Genomic DNA, 18455 nt, shown 5'->3' with positions numbered 1-18455 from the left:
CTTTCCAAAATACTCCAGACACAATAGTCTAACGGATAGGTATCCGGAAAATTGTGGGTCATTGTGGGCTGGAAATTAATGAGGAACCTCATTTTGTAACCATACTTGGGTGGCGCGTGCTAAATCCTGTTGGAATGTCCAGGGTCTGCGGCCAAAATGTTTTCGTGCTCAAGGCCTCCAGAATATTTTCCCGATAATATTCGGCACTTATTCTGATGCCTCGATCGATGAATACGAGCGGAGAGCGACCATCGGCTGTTATGGCGGCCCATATCATCACCATGGCTGGCGCTTGAGTATATTGCGATATATTCATTTCACTAGCCATTTTTCGGCCACTGCAACGCGGGTTTCGATCAAGTCGCTTGTTTACGTTTCGAACCATTTCTGCTGATGTTGCTGTTTTTTTTTCGTCCACTTCCTTGACGTCGGGATACGCTACCAGTATCAGGGTAACGAGCTATGGTACGAGACACAAAAGATTTATTCACATTTAATTGGAGTGCTCTAACGATAGCCACTTGTGGTTTTCCAGCCAAATATAAAGAAATCACACTATCACGCTTGAATTCCATCACGAATAACTTTTTTTTTGGAAAATTCTCACCAAAATGCTTAAACAATATAATGAGCTGTCACTGGAATAATTTTAACAGCTGTCGGACGAGTGGCTTAGAAATGACAGCAGTCTGAAATTGTTTGCAGTGTTTTCATCTCAACCTGTATATCTTCGTCCAATTTGCCTTTTAGTCCGCAGTTGTAATTTGCATTCTGCAGCCGTAACAACGAGATTTGGGGTAATATATCAAATAAAGCCCAGAAATACCTTTCCCAAATTTTATCGAGATTGTTTCAGATTTTTGGGATGGAATTTGGCACTTACGACCAAATTGAGCCTAACAACAATATGTTAAATTTTGTGAAAATCGGTTCATATATAGCTATAGCTCCCATATATATATATATTCATCCGATTTGTTAAATTTATTATTTTTTAATTTGTTATATAAAGCTCTACTTCACATGCAATAGGGTGTAGAGTATAATAAAGTCGGCTCCCTCCGACTTTTAGGCTTTCTTTACTGGTTTTATTTGAACAAATTTTGGAGAGCGTCTAAAAGTATGCTTTAAAAATGCTAAAAATAAATAAGAAAAAAATCAATTTACATATGATTCTAACGTCATGTGTGATCTGGACTTAACTTGGACATTTAATTTATAATGAACATTTTAAATAAATCATTTTAAATTTTTTTCAAAATATCTTCGACATTTCCACAAAAATTAAAAAAAAATATGTCAGATCTATGGCCTAATCCGTCCAATAATATTTTGATAACAAATATAACACCCGGAACAAAAAATAAAAATCTATTTTCTAATGAAATTTTCATAAAATTAATGAAGGGTATTTTATTTTATAAATGGCCTAAAAGTATGCATCAGACATTTATTTTTTCCACTTCATTTCAATTTATGGCGCCCAAACTTGATTTTATTTTCCAAACATCCTTTGGAGCCATTGCATATGACATTGCCAATAAAAAAATATGTTTACCATTTCCCTGCATAATCTCTTTTCATGTTTTTTCTGAGCCAAAATTCATTCGCTGGCATAATATTTGTACATTAAAAATGAATTTGTACTCACCATAAATGCCCATATATCCCGCCTCTATTGTCAATAGTATTCTTGCCCAAGAGGAAAAACACTTAAATTTGTTTGCTACATATGCACATGTAATGTTGTATCCTTGTTATTGCATCGTATTTCACATTGAACAAATTATATAATTTACATTTTATAACAAACCAAAAAAAAAAACATTGCATTTAACAGCCCCAAAGTATGCTCTGTGCATAATGCAGCCTAAAAGAGTGGCTATAAAGATAAATAGTGATTGTATTCAGTTGAGATTTTACTTTTATATACACACAATCTCACCCACACAGGTATATTCATACCTGTTTTGTTTTTTTATAAAGAATTTATCTGTATATTTATCAGCCGGACTATTGTGTCAGAAAAAACAGGAGTTTTATTTCCCAAATGTAAACGTGCAATACGTTAATGCCATACAAGTGGGGAGCAGAAGCATTGTGCTTCCACAACCCAGTCACCGACACAAAACTTCTCATTAAAACCCAAACTTTATTGGGTTTGATAAACTTTAAATGAGCAGACAGACCAAACACATGGTTACATGGCATGGATGCCAGTTGGCTTGCATGGCAAGGGAAGTTTTCTGATCATTATGCTTATTTCCAAGCGAGCCTGTCTCCAGATGTGTTATATAAGACACTTAAAATTATTGAATATGAACGCAATGACAATAAACATCATTCGCTTACTTCCACGTAAATAAAAATTATAAAGGGGGAAAAAGCGGAAGATAAAACTAATGAGGTTTAATGGCGTTCTATTAATTGAAATATTTTCCATACTAATTTTTATCGAGGGGTATTAATAAAGTTATTGAAAGATATGTGTGATATGTGGACGATGAAAAGGTAACAATATTAAAAATCTACATTTGCAACATTCTCCAAAATCTCTCATTTATAGCCTTCAAAAATAATCTAAAAAATACACTTTTGTATCCTGCAAACAATATTCTCAAAATTCCACGTTATAGCCTTTAAAAATATTCGTAAGTAACACTGTGCAACAAAATTCAATTTTTTGAATAATTACGGGGAAAGATCAGTAGATGACGAAAATTAAGTATTGGATACTCGGATTGGATACGTGTTAAATTAAAAGTACAAAAAGCGAAGGTATAATTTTTCTTTTAGTTCATAAATTTTGAATGTAATTTTCATAAAAACAATTCTAAAATGATGTTTGGTTTATTCCGAGATTTATAGTGAAATTTTGTGTAAAATATTTCTTCTTTTAACATCTTTCGCCTAACACGAATTTTTATGTTACTTTCTGGCGTTAACTCGATAAAATTCCAAGGAAAAATTTATAAAAAAATAAGGATTTTTTTGGAATATTGCTGCAAATATTTTTTTGATATATAATTGAAATAAATATTTCTTTTCTTTGTTAATTTTTCAATATTTGCCAAATGGAATACTGCGATATGTTCAGCTCACGAGCCTTTTTTCGGCCACTGCGACGCAGGTTTCGATCAAGTCGCTTCTTTTCTTTTCGAACCATTTCTGCTGATGTTGCTGTTTTCTTCCGTCCACTTCCTTGACGTGCTGGAGTGCTCTAACAATAGCCACTTGTGGTTTTTCAGCTAAATATAAAGAAATCAAACTATCACGCTTGAATTCCATCACGAATATCTTATTTTCTGGAAAATTCTCACCAAAATGCTTTTGGGCGCTTGTAAACAAAATAATGAGCTGTCACTGGAATAATTTTAACAGCTATCGGACGAGTGGCTTAGAAATGACAGCAGTCTGAAGTTGGTTGCCGATTTTTCGAATCCGCTTTCATAATCTTTTAAAAAGTATTTTCTTAAATTCTCAATCGTTCAATTTTTTAAATAAAATCAGCATTTTCAAAAAATATTCGGAAAAATCCACGATTATGGGTCTTATAGTCCTTCAAAAAATATTGTTAAAAGATCTGCGACTGTCGGTCTGAAAGTTCCGCAGAAAATATTCTTAAATACACTTTCATGGATCTAATAGTCCTTCTAAAAAATCTCAAATTATAACTCATCAAAAATCCACTTTTATAGCATTGAAAGTCCTATAAAAATATTCTCACACAAATCTTTATAAACTTTAAAAAATGTTCTTAAAATCCATGTTTGAGGTCTTAATTGTCCTTCATACTATATTCCTTGAAAAATCTGTATCTATGACCTTGATAGTTCATCAACTCATATTCATAAAAAACTCCACAATCTAAAAATCTTAATCTTTTCAAAAAATATTCTGAAAAATTCGCGAGCATGGGTCCTATTGTCCTTTAAAGGCATTTAAAAAAAAAAATACAAAATTATTGGTCCTATAGCTCTACAAACAATATTCTTAAGCAATCCACGATTATGAACCTTTAATTTTTTTAATCCGGGATTATGGATCCTAAAGTTCTTAATAAAGTACATATTCTTAAAAATCTACGAATATGGGTCTCATAGTCCTTTAAAAAAATATTCTTAAAAAATCTATAATTATTGGCTTCACAATTTTCCAAAAATTATTCTTAAAAATTCCACAATTATAGGTCCTCAATCTTTTTTTAATCCGGGATTATGGATCCTAAAGTTCTTCACAAAATATTCTTAAAAAACCGCGAATATGGGTCTTATAGACCTTTAAAAATATTTTTTTAAAAATCATAATTTTTGAAATATCGACGATTATGGTTCTTCAATTTTTTTTTTTTTATTTTTAAAAAATTCAGGATAATGGATCTTAATGTTCTTCATAAAATACCCTTAAAAATCCACAATCATATGTCTTATAGTCCTTAAAAAAATATTCTCGAAAATCCAAAATAATGGCCTTGATAGTCCTTAAGAACTATTCGTATCAACGGCTATTTATCTTATAGTTCTTTAACAATATTCTTAAAAACCCACAATTAAAGTTATTAAAATTCTTCAAATAATATTCTTCTAAGCCCAAGGTTATGTATTTAATAGATTTAAAAAAAAAATATTCTTCTTTATTTCTTATCCTTCAAAATAAATATTTAATTTAAATTAAATTTAATCCTAAATGTATGCTTTAATGTTTTATAAATTTATACATTTAATTTTATTTCTTGAAATCCATCACTTAAATGTATTCTCAGTCACATAAATTCATTTTCACAGAAGTTACAATAACGGCTTTTATAGCCCCTTATTTTTTTTTATTTCTCTTCGTTTTATTATTCAAAATAAATATTGAATTTTCATTTACCGTAATCCAAAATGTATGCTTTAAGATTTTATAAATTTTAATTTGCATCCCAAATGTAGACATTTAATTTTATTGATTGATAACAACAAACATATTTGCCAAATTAGTTGGGTGTGACAATGTTCGTATGACAAACTAAATTTAGAAACATCTACACACACACATATATGTGTATGTATTTCCATACATCATGGCCACATATGTTAAGGCTTAAATCACACACAAAAGCTCCTTATCAATTTGAAAATATTTTTGTGTTGTCGTCTAACTTTTATCATATTTTATAAAACTTGTTTTGCCTAAAGGTATGCTATGAATTTCCATCTGCAATCATATTAAACTAGACAAACAATAATAATTGTCAGAGTTATTACAATGTTGCTTTCAAAAAAAAATGAGTAAAAAAGGTGTGCCCAAAATTAAATCCTGATATCTGAAGAATTTCATCGTCATTCCATCTCACAGGATAAAAAGTAATATTTATATTTTAATAAAAAATATCCCTCGAAATCTTTTTTTTGATATTAAAGATGACTCCTTTGCGCCAAAACTCACAATTTATTAGTTATTACATCTGTACTGGCAGGATAACTAAGAAACGTTAATTAAAATCCAAATCGTTTTAATGTGTATATGTATTTTCGCCTGAATATATGCAATAAGCTTTCAACTCTTATAGCATAATAATAAATATGCAAAATTTTTTTTCAAATTCCCTAAAAGTATGCTTCCAATATTATTTTAATGTCAATGCTCTTTGCACACAAAGCTACCAATGCGTCTCGGCTACTTTCTGGCACAAGTCTGGGCGACATTTTGGCCCGTGGCCAACAGCTACAATAAATGACCATGATTTTATATAAAATCGATTTTTCTTACATTTCTCTCTCTCTATCTCTCTCTCTCTTTACCTTGCACCAACAAACTAACAAATCACACGTTTTAATACTTTGCTTTTCCAAAGCGAACAATTTTGCGTGAGTAAAGCCATTTTGAAGTTTTATGTCTTTGGCCTTTGAAGAAAAAAGAAAATTGAAATTAAAAATAGCATGCCTAAAAATACCAACATTGTGTTGTAACTCGTGCTAGGACATTTATTTTGAAAACACTATGACATAACGTTTTTTTTTTTTTTTTTGATTTGTTTGTAATATTTTTCTTCTTTTTGTTACAGCCTGCCGCCATTGAAGATCTACGCAAATGGACCTCCAGCGAGGCATTGGGTGATGTTACCGTTACACCGGATTGTATGCACCATGTGGATACATCGATTTCAACATCTGTTGTCATTGGTGACAATGGTGTCCTAACACCGGCCCTATCTCCGTCCGTGCTATCAGCTGATGCTGTAGACGCATTATATTCCATTGATCACAATAATACATTAATCGATAACAGTCATATTCCTAATGATATCAATAACGATGTGCCTTTAAATCATCGACTGCCCTCGCCCGAGGAACAATGTAAAATTATAGCATTAAGGTGAGTGAATTTCGAAATAAACACAAATTTATGTAGTATACTTTTAGGATATAAATAACGAAAACTGGAGTTTTTTTAAATTTACGTGATTATAAATCTGATATTATTGAAAGATCCGTTAAATGATTTTTTTGGAAATCTCCAAATATATTTCAAAAGAAATTTTCAAAAAATCGAAAGAAAACCTTTTTTAAACTTAAAATAAAATTTTAAATTATAGAACAGTGTTGGCTTGTTTGTTCGGGATACCGTAGTATTTTGTTGTTGCAAAATTGTCAGGCTTAATCCCTTTATTGTTGTTTTTATAAAAACAAAGTTTGTTTATTAGTGCGGAACGATGGTAATGTTTACCAGGGGCTAAGGCAGTGAATACCTAGGTTTCGGAAAGAGCCCCCAATTTTCATCAGTTCCCTTGTTTTTTGTCTGGGATATTCTCTCTAGAAGTTATTTTAAAAATAACTTATGTGACAAAAAACTTGTTTTAGCCAAGCGACGAGATCGTAAGCTCAATAGAAGACGAACCAAAGAATTGCATAAAACTAAAATTCTTTTGAAAAATCTTCTAAATCTTACAACCGCACTTACAAACATTTTCATCTTTCTCCACTTGTTATGCTTTCGTTTTACATGAACGAAGTAGCATAACCATTTAAGTTAGTTTCGTCTGTTACAACAAAAAGAATTTCAGTTATTATTGTAATTTTATTATATTATTATAATTTAATATGTATCGCAACATATTAAAAAATCCTAAAAGTTCTTCAGAAAATATGCCCGAAAATCCCAAAAAATTCTATTTTAAAATTTATTAAAAAAATTAAGGGATCTTCTAACAACATTTTTTACGAAAATCTATAACATTTTCCTAAAAAATTGAAATTTTTTAATATAATTTTTTTAGCGTGCAAGTGTGTACAGGTAAAGACTGCAACAAGGTCAAACGCTATAATTTTAGCATTTTTTTTTTCAAATTGTATTGAATGAAAACAAAAAATTTCGGAAATAGCATCAAATTTTAGAATAAGTTTTGATTTGTTCGAATTGGTTCACCTTTGGCATGAATTATGGCCTTCAAACTGCCAGAATATTGCTCTGCGGTATTTTGGCCCATTCCCGGCGAAGCGCTTGCTTGAGGTGACCGACACTTTGATATTGGTATCCGGAGATTTTGGTGGCCATTGTGCGCTGGAAATGAAGCGAGGAACCTCATTTTGTAACCATTCTTGGGTGCAGCGTGCTGAGCGCGATGGTGCTGTGTCCTGTTGGAATGTCCAATGTCTGCGGCCAAAATGTTTGCGTGCCCAATGCTATAATACACCCTCTAGAATATTTTCGCGATAATATTCGGCATTTATTCTGATGCCACGGAGAGCGACCATCGGCTGTTATGGCGGCCCACACCATGGCCGGCGCTTGAGTTCTGGTAGCCAACCGAAGGTGACATTTTCAGCTGACCTCTTTGGCAAGTAAACACGATCTTTTTTTGTTTACAAACTGCTGGACAACGAATGTTTTCTCATCGGAGAAAAACAAATTCGACAGTTCAACACTTTCGGCCAAGCGAAGCAACTCTATAGCTCTTTTGAGTCTATTTTCTTTTTGTTGCGGAGTAAGTTCTTGCACTGTTTGGAATTTCAATGGCTTTACCCCGAGCTCATTTTTCAATATTTGCCGAATGGAATATTGCGATATGTTCAGCTCACGAGCCATTTTTCGGTCACTGCACCACAGGTTTCGATCAAGTCGCTTCTTTACTTTTCGAACCATTTCTGCTGATGTTGCTGTTTTCTTCCGTCCACTTCCTTGACGTCGGGCTACACCATCAGTATCACGATAACGGGCGATGGTACAAAACACAAAAGATTTATTAACTTTTAAATGCTGCAGTGCTCCAACGATAACCACTTGTGGTTTTCCAGGCAAATATAAAGAAATCACACTATCACGCTTGAATTCCATCGCGAATAACTTTTTTTCTGGAAAATTCTCACCAAAATGTTTTTGTACGCTTGTAAACAATATGATGGGCTGTCACTGGAATAATTTTAATATCTGTCGGACAAGTGGCTTAAAAATGACAGCAATCTGAAGTTGGTTGCAGTGTTTTCATCTCACCCTGTAGATCTGAGATCTAACAAAATGTTACCAATAAAAAAGATCTGGTACACCTACAAAAGTTAGAACCCATGGCCGAAGCTCTCCTAGTGCTTCCAAAGTTATTCCTTGAAAACCCTGCTTCTTTTTAAAAATCCATAATCACAGCTCTGCATGTTTTTTATGCATGGAGCATACATTTAGGTCTTTTTTACAAGTTTACTTTAAGGATTGTTGTGTAATTTTATTAAATATTTTAAAAATCATATTCATGAGACTAATTTTGTAATAATTTTCTCAGAAAGAATCTGATCCGAATATTTATTGTTCACATGTTCCTCGTTTTTTATACGTTTTGGTCACAGAAAAGTTTCGATTCGATATGTCCTAATATTATCATTTGGACTTTTGAAGTCAAGTACGTTCTTGGAAAGCAAAGCGGTCCTAGAATTATTGAATTAACTCTTTTAAGAATCTAGAATTCCAAATTAACGGAGTCAATACTTTTTCATATTTCAAAATCTAGAGATTTACTTAATATCATGTTAATATAGCATACTTTCAGGGTCAGTTAATATTAATCTTAATATGTACCTACCATGTCCCCATTTTTAAACGTGGCAAAAATTTATTTAAGAAAAATTAACATTTGAATACCTCATCTGGAAAAATGTTGGTGCATACCTTAAGGCGCTAAAAGACTCTCAAACTTTAGAAAACATCTGACATAATGTGATTTTCTCCTTGCTTTACTTCATATTATCACCAAACAAAAGTTTTTTAATAAACTAAAATCATTCACTACTCCACTTTCATTAACAAAACAGCAGCAATTATAAAACTCTACCGTTTTCATGGAAACCATTTTGTCATTGTGCAATTTATGTTGTCATTGACTGGTGGGTTTATTGTTGAAGTGAGGCATTCATTCATTGTCAAGTTAAACGTTTTTCAAAATTTCAACATATAAATCATCAACCATCTCTGTCAGCACACACAGCGTTTACACACACAAAAACCGACCACCGCAACTCCCATGCCGTTTAAGGTTAAGGTGCTACCTCAACATGCATGCATGCCATAACTGCAGAACCGTAGCACACAAATTAACATGGTCGAGTACCTGGTAAATAAATAACAATTTTAAATTCAAATTAAATTAGCATAAAAGTCAAGCATAGTGTTGTTGTTGTTGTTGTTGCTTGGCCAGCCACTCATCCGTATTGCTTTCCTAGCATTTTTTTGTTGTTTTGTTGTTTCTCCCCAACAGACTCTGGGCAATTGTTTCTGGATTTTTTTTCCAGTTTATAAAATAAATAAATTGAAGGGCTTGTATGCAAATTAGTTTGGTAGTGATTGCTGCCATCATATCATAACAACAAACTAAAAATGTCATTGTCATACCTGTGCCAGCTGTGATGGCAAGGCGACATAGAGATGTGATGAAAATGGATGGGGAATAGTCGAAATTGAAATATGTCAATTTATAAAATGTTATGTTATTGCCGTTTTTTCTCTTGTTAACGATGATCATTTCAAGCATCATATGATTTATTTAGGGATGGGAGTTTAAATGGCATGACATTATTGTGAGGGTCAGTTAAATTATAGGAAATTGAAGGAATATTTTATTGAATATGGGTTAAAGGTAGTTAAATATAGTTTTATCTGTCCGCGTCCATTATTGATTTGAATTAGGTTTTTTTTTTCGAAGCCATTAAAATCGGTTAAAATTCGGTTGACTACAAAATCTATAAAAAAAACAAACTTAGGTTCATGGTAGAAGAATATAGGTAGACGCGTCGACACAGCTGCTGGGGCAATGAACTGTCAAACCAATTTTGGAATTGAAAATGTTGAATGAAAAATTATTTAAATTTGTAAAAATTTTTGAAAAACGCGAAATATAGTAGCCTCCGAATGACGTAGTATAAGAAAACATATAAAAATCTACTTATATTTGAAAAAAACATTTACATTTTTTTGACATTTCAATGCTCCCAAGAGTTGATGCATCTACTTTTATAACGATGACTAAGTTTTCAACATAATAGAACTAATACCATAGTCAGCTGCGGCAAATGGAGTGCCCATTTATTGAGCCGTGGTAGGAAGGAACGATTATGACATGATCGACTCTTTTGTCATTGGAATCACACTTGGTAGAAAAATTTGTCAAAAATTTTAAAATGTTTTTTTTTTTGAAATATAAGTGAATTTTTATACATACGATGTTAAGCGGAGGTTATTATAATAGATTTTACAAATTTGAATAATTTTTCATTAAAAAATTTCAATTGCAAAATAGTTTTGACATTTCATTTTTCCCAGCAGCCGTGTCGATGCGGCTACATATATTTTTCTACCATGGAATTACAGTATGAGTATTGACGAAACTAGTTCTGCTACTCTTCTCAGTGAAACGTTCAATTGAACTATATCGTTCGTAAACAATGGAATTGACACCGATCTCATTAAAACCACTTAATAGGTAGATAATTATCATGGTAAAGGACTCCAATGAAAAGCGCCTAATTGTCAAGGCAGAATGAACGCGTCACACGAGTTTTAATGTTTCGTGTGTTAATTAATGTGTGGCCCATGTGCAATTAGTGGAATGTGTAATTCATGTGTAATTTGTTATTTAACTATTGATCATTCTTTTTTTTAATCCTTCCCATCTCGAATAATTCTGGGGAAAGAATATTTAACTGATGATTTTTGGGAAAGGCAAGAAGTGAGTGTGTTTGACACTTTAAGAGTTTAAACTGCAACAAAGTCAAACGCCATAATTTTTACATTTTTTTTAATTTTATTGCATGAAAGCAAAAAATTTCGGACATAGCTTCAAACTTTTGAATATGTTTAGATTTGTTCGAATTGGTCACATTTGGCATGAATTTTGGCCTTCAAACGGCCAATGAAACCGTCACACGCTGCCCGAATGTTGCTCTGCGGTATTTTGGCCCATTTCCAGCGAAGCGCTTGCTTGAGGTGATAGATACTTTAGTATTTTTTTAGTGCCAACCTTGCTTTCCAAAATACTACAGACACAATAGTCCAACGGATTGGTATCCGGAGATTTTGGTGGCCATTGTGCGCTGGAAATGAAGCGAGGAATCTCATTTTGTAACCATACTTGGGTGGCGCGTGCGATGGTCCTGAGTCTTTAACACAGCCTCCAGAATATTTTCGCGATAATATTCGTCATTTATTCTGAGGCCACGGTCGATAAATACATGCGAAGAGCGACCATCGGTTGTTATAGCGACCCACACAATCACCATAGCCAACCGAAGGTGCATATCACCTGACCTCTTTGGCAAGTAAACACGTTTGTTTACAACTGCTGGACAACGAATGTTTTCTCATCGGAGAAAACCAAATTCGGCCAAGCGAAGCAATTCTTTAGCTCTTTTGAGTCGGTGTAAGTTCTTGCACTTTTTGGAATTTCAATGGCTTTACTCCGAGCTCATTTCTAATATTTGGATTTTTTCTTAAAAAAATCAAAAAAAATTGATACATGTGTAATTTTCCCCCAAATGTGTGACTCCATATGTAATACGCAGTTTTCTTGGTGGCAACACTGAATTCAGGGTTCTATAGTTGGAGAGATACGAGAGAGAGAGAGAGAGAGAGAGATAAAATACCATATTCACATTTTACTAAATATTGAGTAAACAAATACAAATGTTTGAAACATATGACCATGGCCCAAGTACAAGGTCACCAAGCTGAAGCTACCGCTGAAATCCTGATAAGCCTGGCGAGATACCCTAAATGAAAATATATCCCATGTTGATGGATGCCTTGATCAAAATCAAGAATAAACTGAATCCCACATTGATTTTCTGCCGACCTCGCTGATGTGGTGAGGGTATTTGTGGTTCATGTGCCACTAACATTGCTCATACACTCTGGGTGCAGTCCTGTGGTGACGACGTTTTCATATCGAAAATCGTTTCCATAATTGTTAAAATCTGTACTCTATTTTCACAATATAAATAAAAATAACCCAATACTGCGTTTATGAAATGGCATAACATAGTGATATAATTCCTCATCTCAAATTCGAAGTATTACTTATGTCCTTCAGTGGTGGTCGGTATTCTGGGACAGCTATAGGCAATTATCTAATTTTTTCCGCGTTTTACTACAGGCTCCATGTTGAAGTGGTTCGAACACACCTGCGATGTGGGTGTTAACTTCACCTGTGATGTGTACTCCATTTTCCCTCATTTTTTTATCCTTGGGAACGACAAAAATGAACTCCTCCCTGGCACCTTAGTTTCTTTTTGCAAGTCTTTCTCAGTGTAGATTCCTTAAAGTAGAAACAAGTTTTTTGTTTTTATAGTTTTGATCGCAATTTTTATATGTATGTTTTTCCCGTTCTCTTTACAACAAATTTGAAATGGCCCATGGCAGAAGAATACAGGTAGATGCATCAACGCTTGGGAGCATTGATATGTCAAAAAAATTTAAATGTTTTTTTCAAATTTAAGTAGATTTGTATATGTTTTCTTATGCTAAGTCATTCAGAGGCTATTATAATTCGCATTTTTCAACAATTTTTACAAATTTGAATAATTTTTCATTCAACATTTTCAATTCCAAAATTGGTTTGACAGTTCATTGTCCCAGCAGCTGTGTCGACGCGTCTACCTATATTCTTCTACCATGAAATGGCCAAAGAAATATTTTCGATAACAGTAAAAATCGTATTTTCTCGTTTGATGATTTAATTGACAGATTACCAGCTGATTACAGCTGATTACCAGCTAAACTGGAAGGGGGACCTTCTACTTGGATCATGTATATGATGTGAAATATCCGATTTCTTTTCAATTTAAAATTCCATAGACATTATTGAAATAAAAATACTCTAATTACTTTGACTTTCAATTTACTAGTTATACCGATTTTCATTATTTTAATCTCAGTACAAATTATTCTGAAATAATTTTCCCCATGAAAATGCGTTTCTTTTCCAATATGCACCAAGTTTATGTGGTTTTAGGTAATCGTAAAATTTTTATTTTATTTCCTTTCTCATGAGAATGACCAAAAGTCGTAAAAATAGCTGTGGTAGCGCTGCCTGGCATTGAGAATCAAAGAAAATGTGGCGGCCAATTTGAGTTGGAGATTAAAGGCAACTGCTTACCTTGCCTTAAGACAGTACACGAAGAAAGCCATTTTAACCGGGCGATAGCAATAAAAGCAATTTGGTCATTACATTATTGGCTTCTTTGTTTCTTCTTTTGTTTTGATGGTATTTTTCTATGCGATTTCTTCCAATATAGCAACCTGCAACTTATAGTGTTGTTTTGATTGTTTTTGTGGTTGTTTGAAGAAAAAAACAGCAGAGAATGCGGCTTATGTGGCGTTTCCACTGCACTTGATTCGCTCTCTATTCGTTGTTTGACCCTTAACTATGAAAAAACTACTTAATTCTTCACACAAAATTTCCTGAGCGAACACTCATATTTGTACATAGTTCAAATCAAATCACTCTCAGAACAACGAAAAAGTATGTCCCATCCCTAAAAAATGAGAGCATTTATCGAAAAAATAAATTATGACATTTAAAAATTAAACTAAAAAACTTTAATGAAATTTTAAAAATTTTAAATTTTAATAATTATTCTTTGGAAGAAAAACAATATTTCCTTCTATTCATATTAGTGAGAATTTCATGTATTTTTGTATAAATTCCCATTCAAATCAACAAACAAAATTTTTGAAAAAATGAATCATTTTACTATGAATTACGAATCGTGCCGTATGAACGGGTTAATTCGTGTACCTAATTCTGAGAGCGAACAACGTTGTTCGGTTTTCAATGGAGACATGCTATTAGATTCAGTGCCAGTGCATTCCTTCGTTATGTTTATTGTTGTTCGATAATAAAATCAAAATTGACCACTATCACAAAAAAAAAGGATTACGACATTCAGTGCTTCTTTCAGTCCCCCAGCCTAGGATGTGGTCTTTCCCAATAGGTGTTACACCATCATCATTGCCATTACTTGTTTTTCATTCTTCTAAGCAATTTCAAAATGCCTTGGAGGAATTTGATGTTGGGTTTTCACGTTCTTGTCTCGTTTGACTATTTCACTCTTCTTGTCTTATTTTGATAACTTTGTGTTGTTTGTTGTTGTTTTTGTTAAATGTCTTGCTGTTGTTAGTTTTTTGTTAACCTTTAAGGTTAATTGCATTCTTAGGCGTTTCATTTGCCTCCCATCTAAGCGCATAGCCAGGCTAGGCTGCCAATGATTTCATCCATCCATCCTTTTTTGTTTGTATATATATTTTTTTTTTCGTTGCTCAGTCACGAAGTTGTCGTGTCAAGTCATTACTGGGAAAATGTTAGTTAAATGAACTACTGTAATTGGTATTAAGACCCCACTCCTTGCTGCCAGCCAATGTCACTGTCATTTTTCTTTGATGAAACTTGATTGTCGCTGCTACGTGGAGAAGGATTCTCAGATTCAAAATATTAAATAAAACATGGAAATAAATAAAATAATTAATAAATCCTTATATACAGGGTGAGATGAAAAAAACTGCAACAAAGTCAAACGCCATAATTTGTCCATTTTTTTAAATTATATTGAATGAAGGCAAAAAATGTCGGAGATAGCATCAAATTTTAGAATAAGTTTAGATTTGTTCGAACTGGTCACCTTTAGCACGAATTATGGCCTTCAAACGGCCAATGAATACGTCACACGCTGCCCGAATGTTGCTCTGCGGTTTTTTGGCCCATTCCCGGCGAAGCGCTTGCTTGAGGTGATCGACACTTTGGTATTTTTTAGCGTCAACCTTGCGCCAACGGATTGGTATCCGGGGACTTTTGGTGGCCATTGTTCGCTGGAAATGAAGCGAGGAACCTCATTTTGTAACCATTCTTGGGTGGCGCATGCTGAGTTCTGTTGGAATGTCCAAGGTGTGCGGTCAAAATGTTTGCGTGCCCAAGGCTTTAGTACACCACCCAGAATATTTTCGCGATAATATTTAGCATTTATTCTGATGCCACTGTCGATTATTACGAGCGGAGAACGATCATCGGCTGTTATAGAGGCCCACACCATTACCATGTCCGGCGCTTGAGTTGTGGTGGCCAACCGAAGGTGCACATTTTCAGCTGAACTCTTTGGCAAGTAAACACGCTCATTTTGTTCTTTTACAAACTGCTGGACTGTGCTGGACGAATGTTTTCTCATAGGAGAAACTCAAATTCGGCAGTTCACCACTTTCGGCCGAGCAAGGCAACTCTAGCTCTTTTGAGATTATTTTCTTTGTGCTGCGATGTAAGTACTTGCACTTTTTGGAATTTCAATGGCTTTACCCCGAGCTCATTTTTCAATATTTGCCGAATGGAATATTGCGATATGTTCAGCTCACGAGCTATTTTCTGCCACTGCGACGAGGGCTTCGATCAAGTCGCTTCTTTACTTTTCGAACCATTTCTGCTGATTCTGCTGTTTTCTTTCGTTCACTTCCTTGACGTCGGGCTACGCTACCAGTATCACGGTAACGAGCGATGGTACGAGACACAAAAGATGAACTCACATTTAAATGCTGGAGTGCTCTAAAGATAGCCACTTATGGTTTTCCAGCCAAATATAAAGAAATCACACTATCGCGCTTGAATTCCATCACGAATAACTTTTTTTGTGGAAAATTCTCACCAAAATGCTTTTGTTCGCTTGTAAACAATGTAATTAGCTGTCACTAATTTTAAACGCTGTCGGACGAGTGGCTTAGAAATGACAGAATTCTGAAGTTTTTCATCTCCCCCTGTATTGGTTAAACTTGGATTTTTTCTAGCAGGTTGAGATTATGATAAAAGAAGTTGAAACAAAATTTTACTCGTAACTAAAATTTTCTTTTCTTTTTACATTTTCCTAACAGGTTGATGTTATCCCAGAACTAGTTTCAAAATTGCAAATGTTTTACTCTTAAATTAAATATTATTATTTTTTATATATTTATTTCTTTTTTTCAGATATCCTGCCGAAGTTATATCTGTTGATACATCTGGTAAACGTTTTCAACGCATGTGTATGGCACGTAAATCGACAACGGGTGTTTTCACCACAATGCCCGATACGAACAATCTGAACGATGATGTACAAACTGTAGCCAGACGTTCGAGATCACGTAAGGCACGCGGCAAACGGCGCAACACAATAGCCGGCATTGATCAAAAAGAAATACAAAGCGCAGCCAATGGGTATGTTTTTCCAACAACTACAACTACTACCACTATTATTATTATTATTCTTATTAATAATTTAAAGTATAATATAAAACATATTATTAGTGCTATTCATGTGCTCCATATACCATCAGAGGAGTTATGTTTCTTTTTTAAGTTTACTTTAAATAGGCTATTTATTTTATGTTAAATAATGAATATGTTCAGATTGGAAGTGAAGCGCAGTTATGTTGTTGTTTTCTTTTTTTTTTTTTTCAAAATTTATTGTAAATATTCTTAACATATTCATTATTGACATTTATACCTTGACTAAGTTATATTTATTGATATTTATTTATATCTTAGTTTTTTATCTCTTTATGTACCTTATTTTATTTTTTAATGCAAATGTGATGTAGTCGTTGAAATGGAGCGTTTACATGCAAAATCTCTACTCGGATTAACTTGATAATCTTAATAGATTTAACGTATGTTTTCCATAGTCTAATTTATCCACTGTCAAGTTTATTAAAATTGAAGATTTGCATGTAAACATACTTTACGAAGTAATTTGGGGAGAAAATGTGATATGAGTTTTAGTTTGACAACATGGTAAAAGAATACAGGTAGTCGCATCGACACAGCTGCTGGGACAATGAACTGTCAAACCGATTTTGATATTGAAAATCGTGATTGAAAAATTATTAAAAATTGATGAAAAATGTATTGTATAATAACCTCGGATTTTCGTCGTATAAAAAACATTTAAAAATCGACATATTTTTTCATAAAACATTTTAAAATTTTTGACATATCAATGTTCCCAAGCGTTGATGCATCTACCTATATTCTTCTACCATGCTTTGACAACCACCAGAGTAATCGCAATCACAGCAGATAATCAGACTAAATGTTTTAATACCTAATTTTGATTGAAATTTGCTACACAAAATGTTAACAAATAGTAAAACAATTTTTACTATTAGTCTCATTGATGGAACATTTTAAGCTCTGCTCCTTTACTTGCAAGAATCTTCAACTCATTGCTCGAAAACGTGTTCCCTTACACAAAAAATATCACAATTGAAAGGAGAGCCATATTCACGCAATTTTTGCAAATTTGCCAACAAATGTTTGAAATAGCAGTTTTGTGTAGTTAACAATCAAACTACTCAAATTTAACGGAGAGAGTTATAACATTAAGTCTCTCTGGTAAATTTTAAAAGAGGAAGGCGTTTTCATTCTCTTTTGCAAAAAAACTGCCAGCAAACAGCTGATTTGTCAAAACAAAACAATTAGTCCGGCATAAAAAGAAATATTTTAATAAAAATGGTTGAGCCTCTAAGGAGCAGGTTCCGAAGGAATGGTCCAACATTGTCCATTACGTATTGAACCTAAATAAATATGATATAAATATTGCGACGTACCAGGTTTGGACTACATTGGTTACTTCCTTTACTTTATATGAGATATATAAAAAAATTTAGAAAATGATAAACTGTACGTGAGTTACCAGATATAGTCGATCGAAGTGTTCCATTTTCATACTTCATCTAATACAGACAAAAATATTGATATGAGCCAAATTGCAAGAAAATCGAATATTATATCCAATCTTATGCGAAATCATAAAATTCATATTCGTCTCAGGTTTCTGGTTGTATAGAATCGCTGACTTGTTTCGCAAGTTATGACAGACATTGTTACCCTTTTTGGGTGAGGTACCAGAAGAGGTTCGCAAATATATATTATCTTACTTATTTCGCTATGTTTGAGTGTTTTTCAAAATCGTGAACCCTATATG

The 18455-nt window shown here is 33.4% G+C and overlaps 1 protein-coding gene across 1 annotated transcript in view; it reads left to right on the top strand.

Annotated features, from left to right (window-relative positions):
• The window catches only part of LOC101901532 (serine-rich adhesin for platelets), a 238540-nt gene that overhangs the window by 185207 nt on the left and 34878 nt on the right, over window positions 1-18455 (top strand). Inside the window, exons 3-4 of the mRNA XM_059126713.1 lie at window positions 6047-6357; window positions 16460-16687. Of these exons, the coding sequence (XP_058982696.1) occupies window positions 6047-6357; window positions 16460-16687 (539 nt within the window). The remainder of the gene's footprint in view (window positions 1-6046; window positions 6358-16459; window positions 16688-18455) is intronic.

Source organism: Musca domestica, unplaced genomic scaffold (genome assembly GCF_030504385.1).
Source record: "Musca domestica strain aabys unplaced genomic scaffold, Musca_domestica.polishedcontigs.V.1.1 4, whole genome shotgun sequence".
Classification (NCBI taxonomy): Eukaryota; Metazoa; Arthropoda; class Insecta; order Diptera; family Muscidae; genus Musca; species Musca domestica.
Note: the sequence above shows the minus strand (reverse complement) of the source record. Positions and strands in the feature narration are given on the sequence as shown.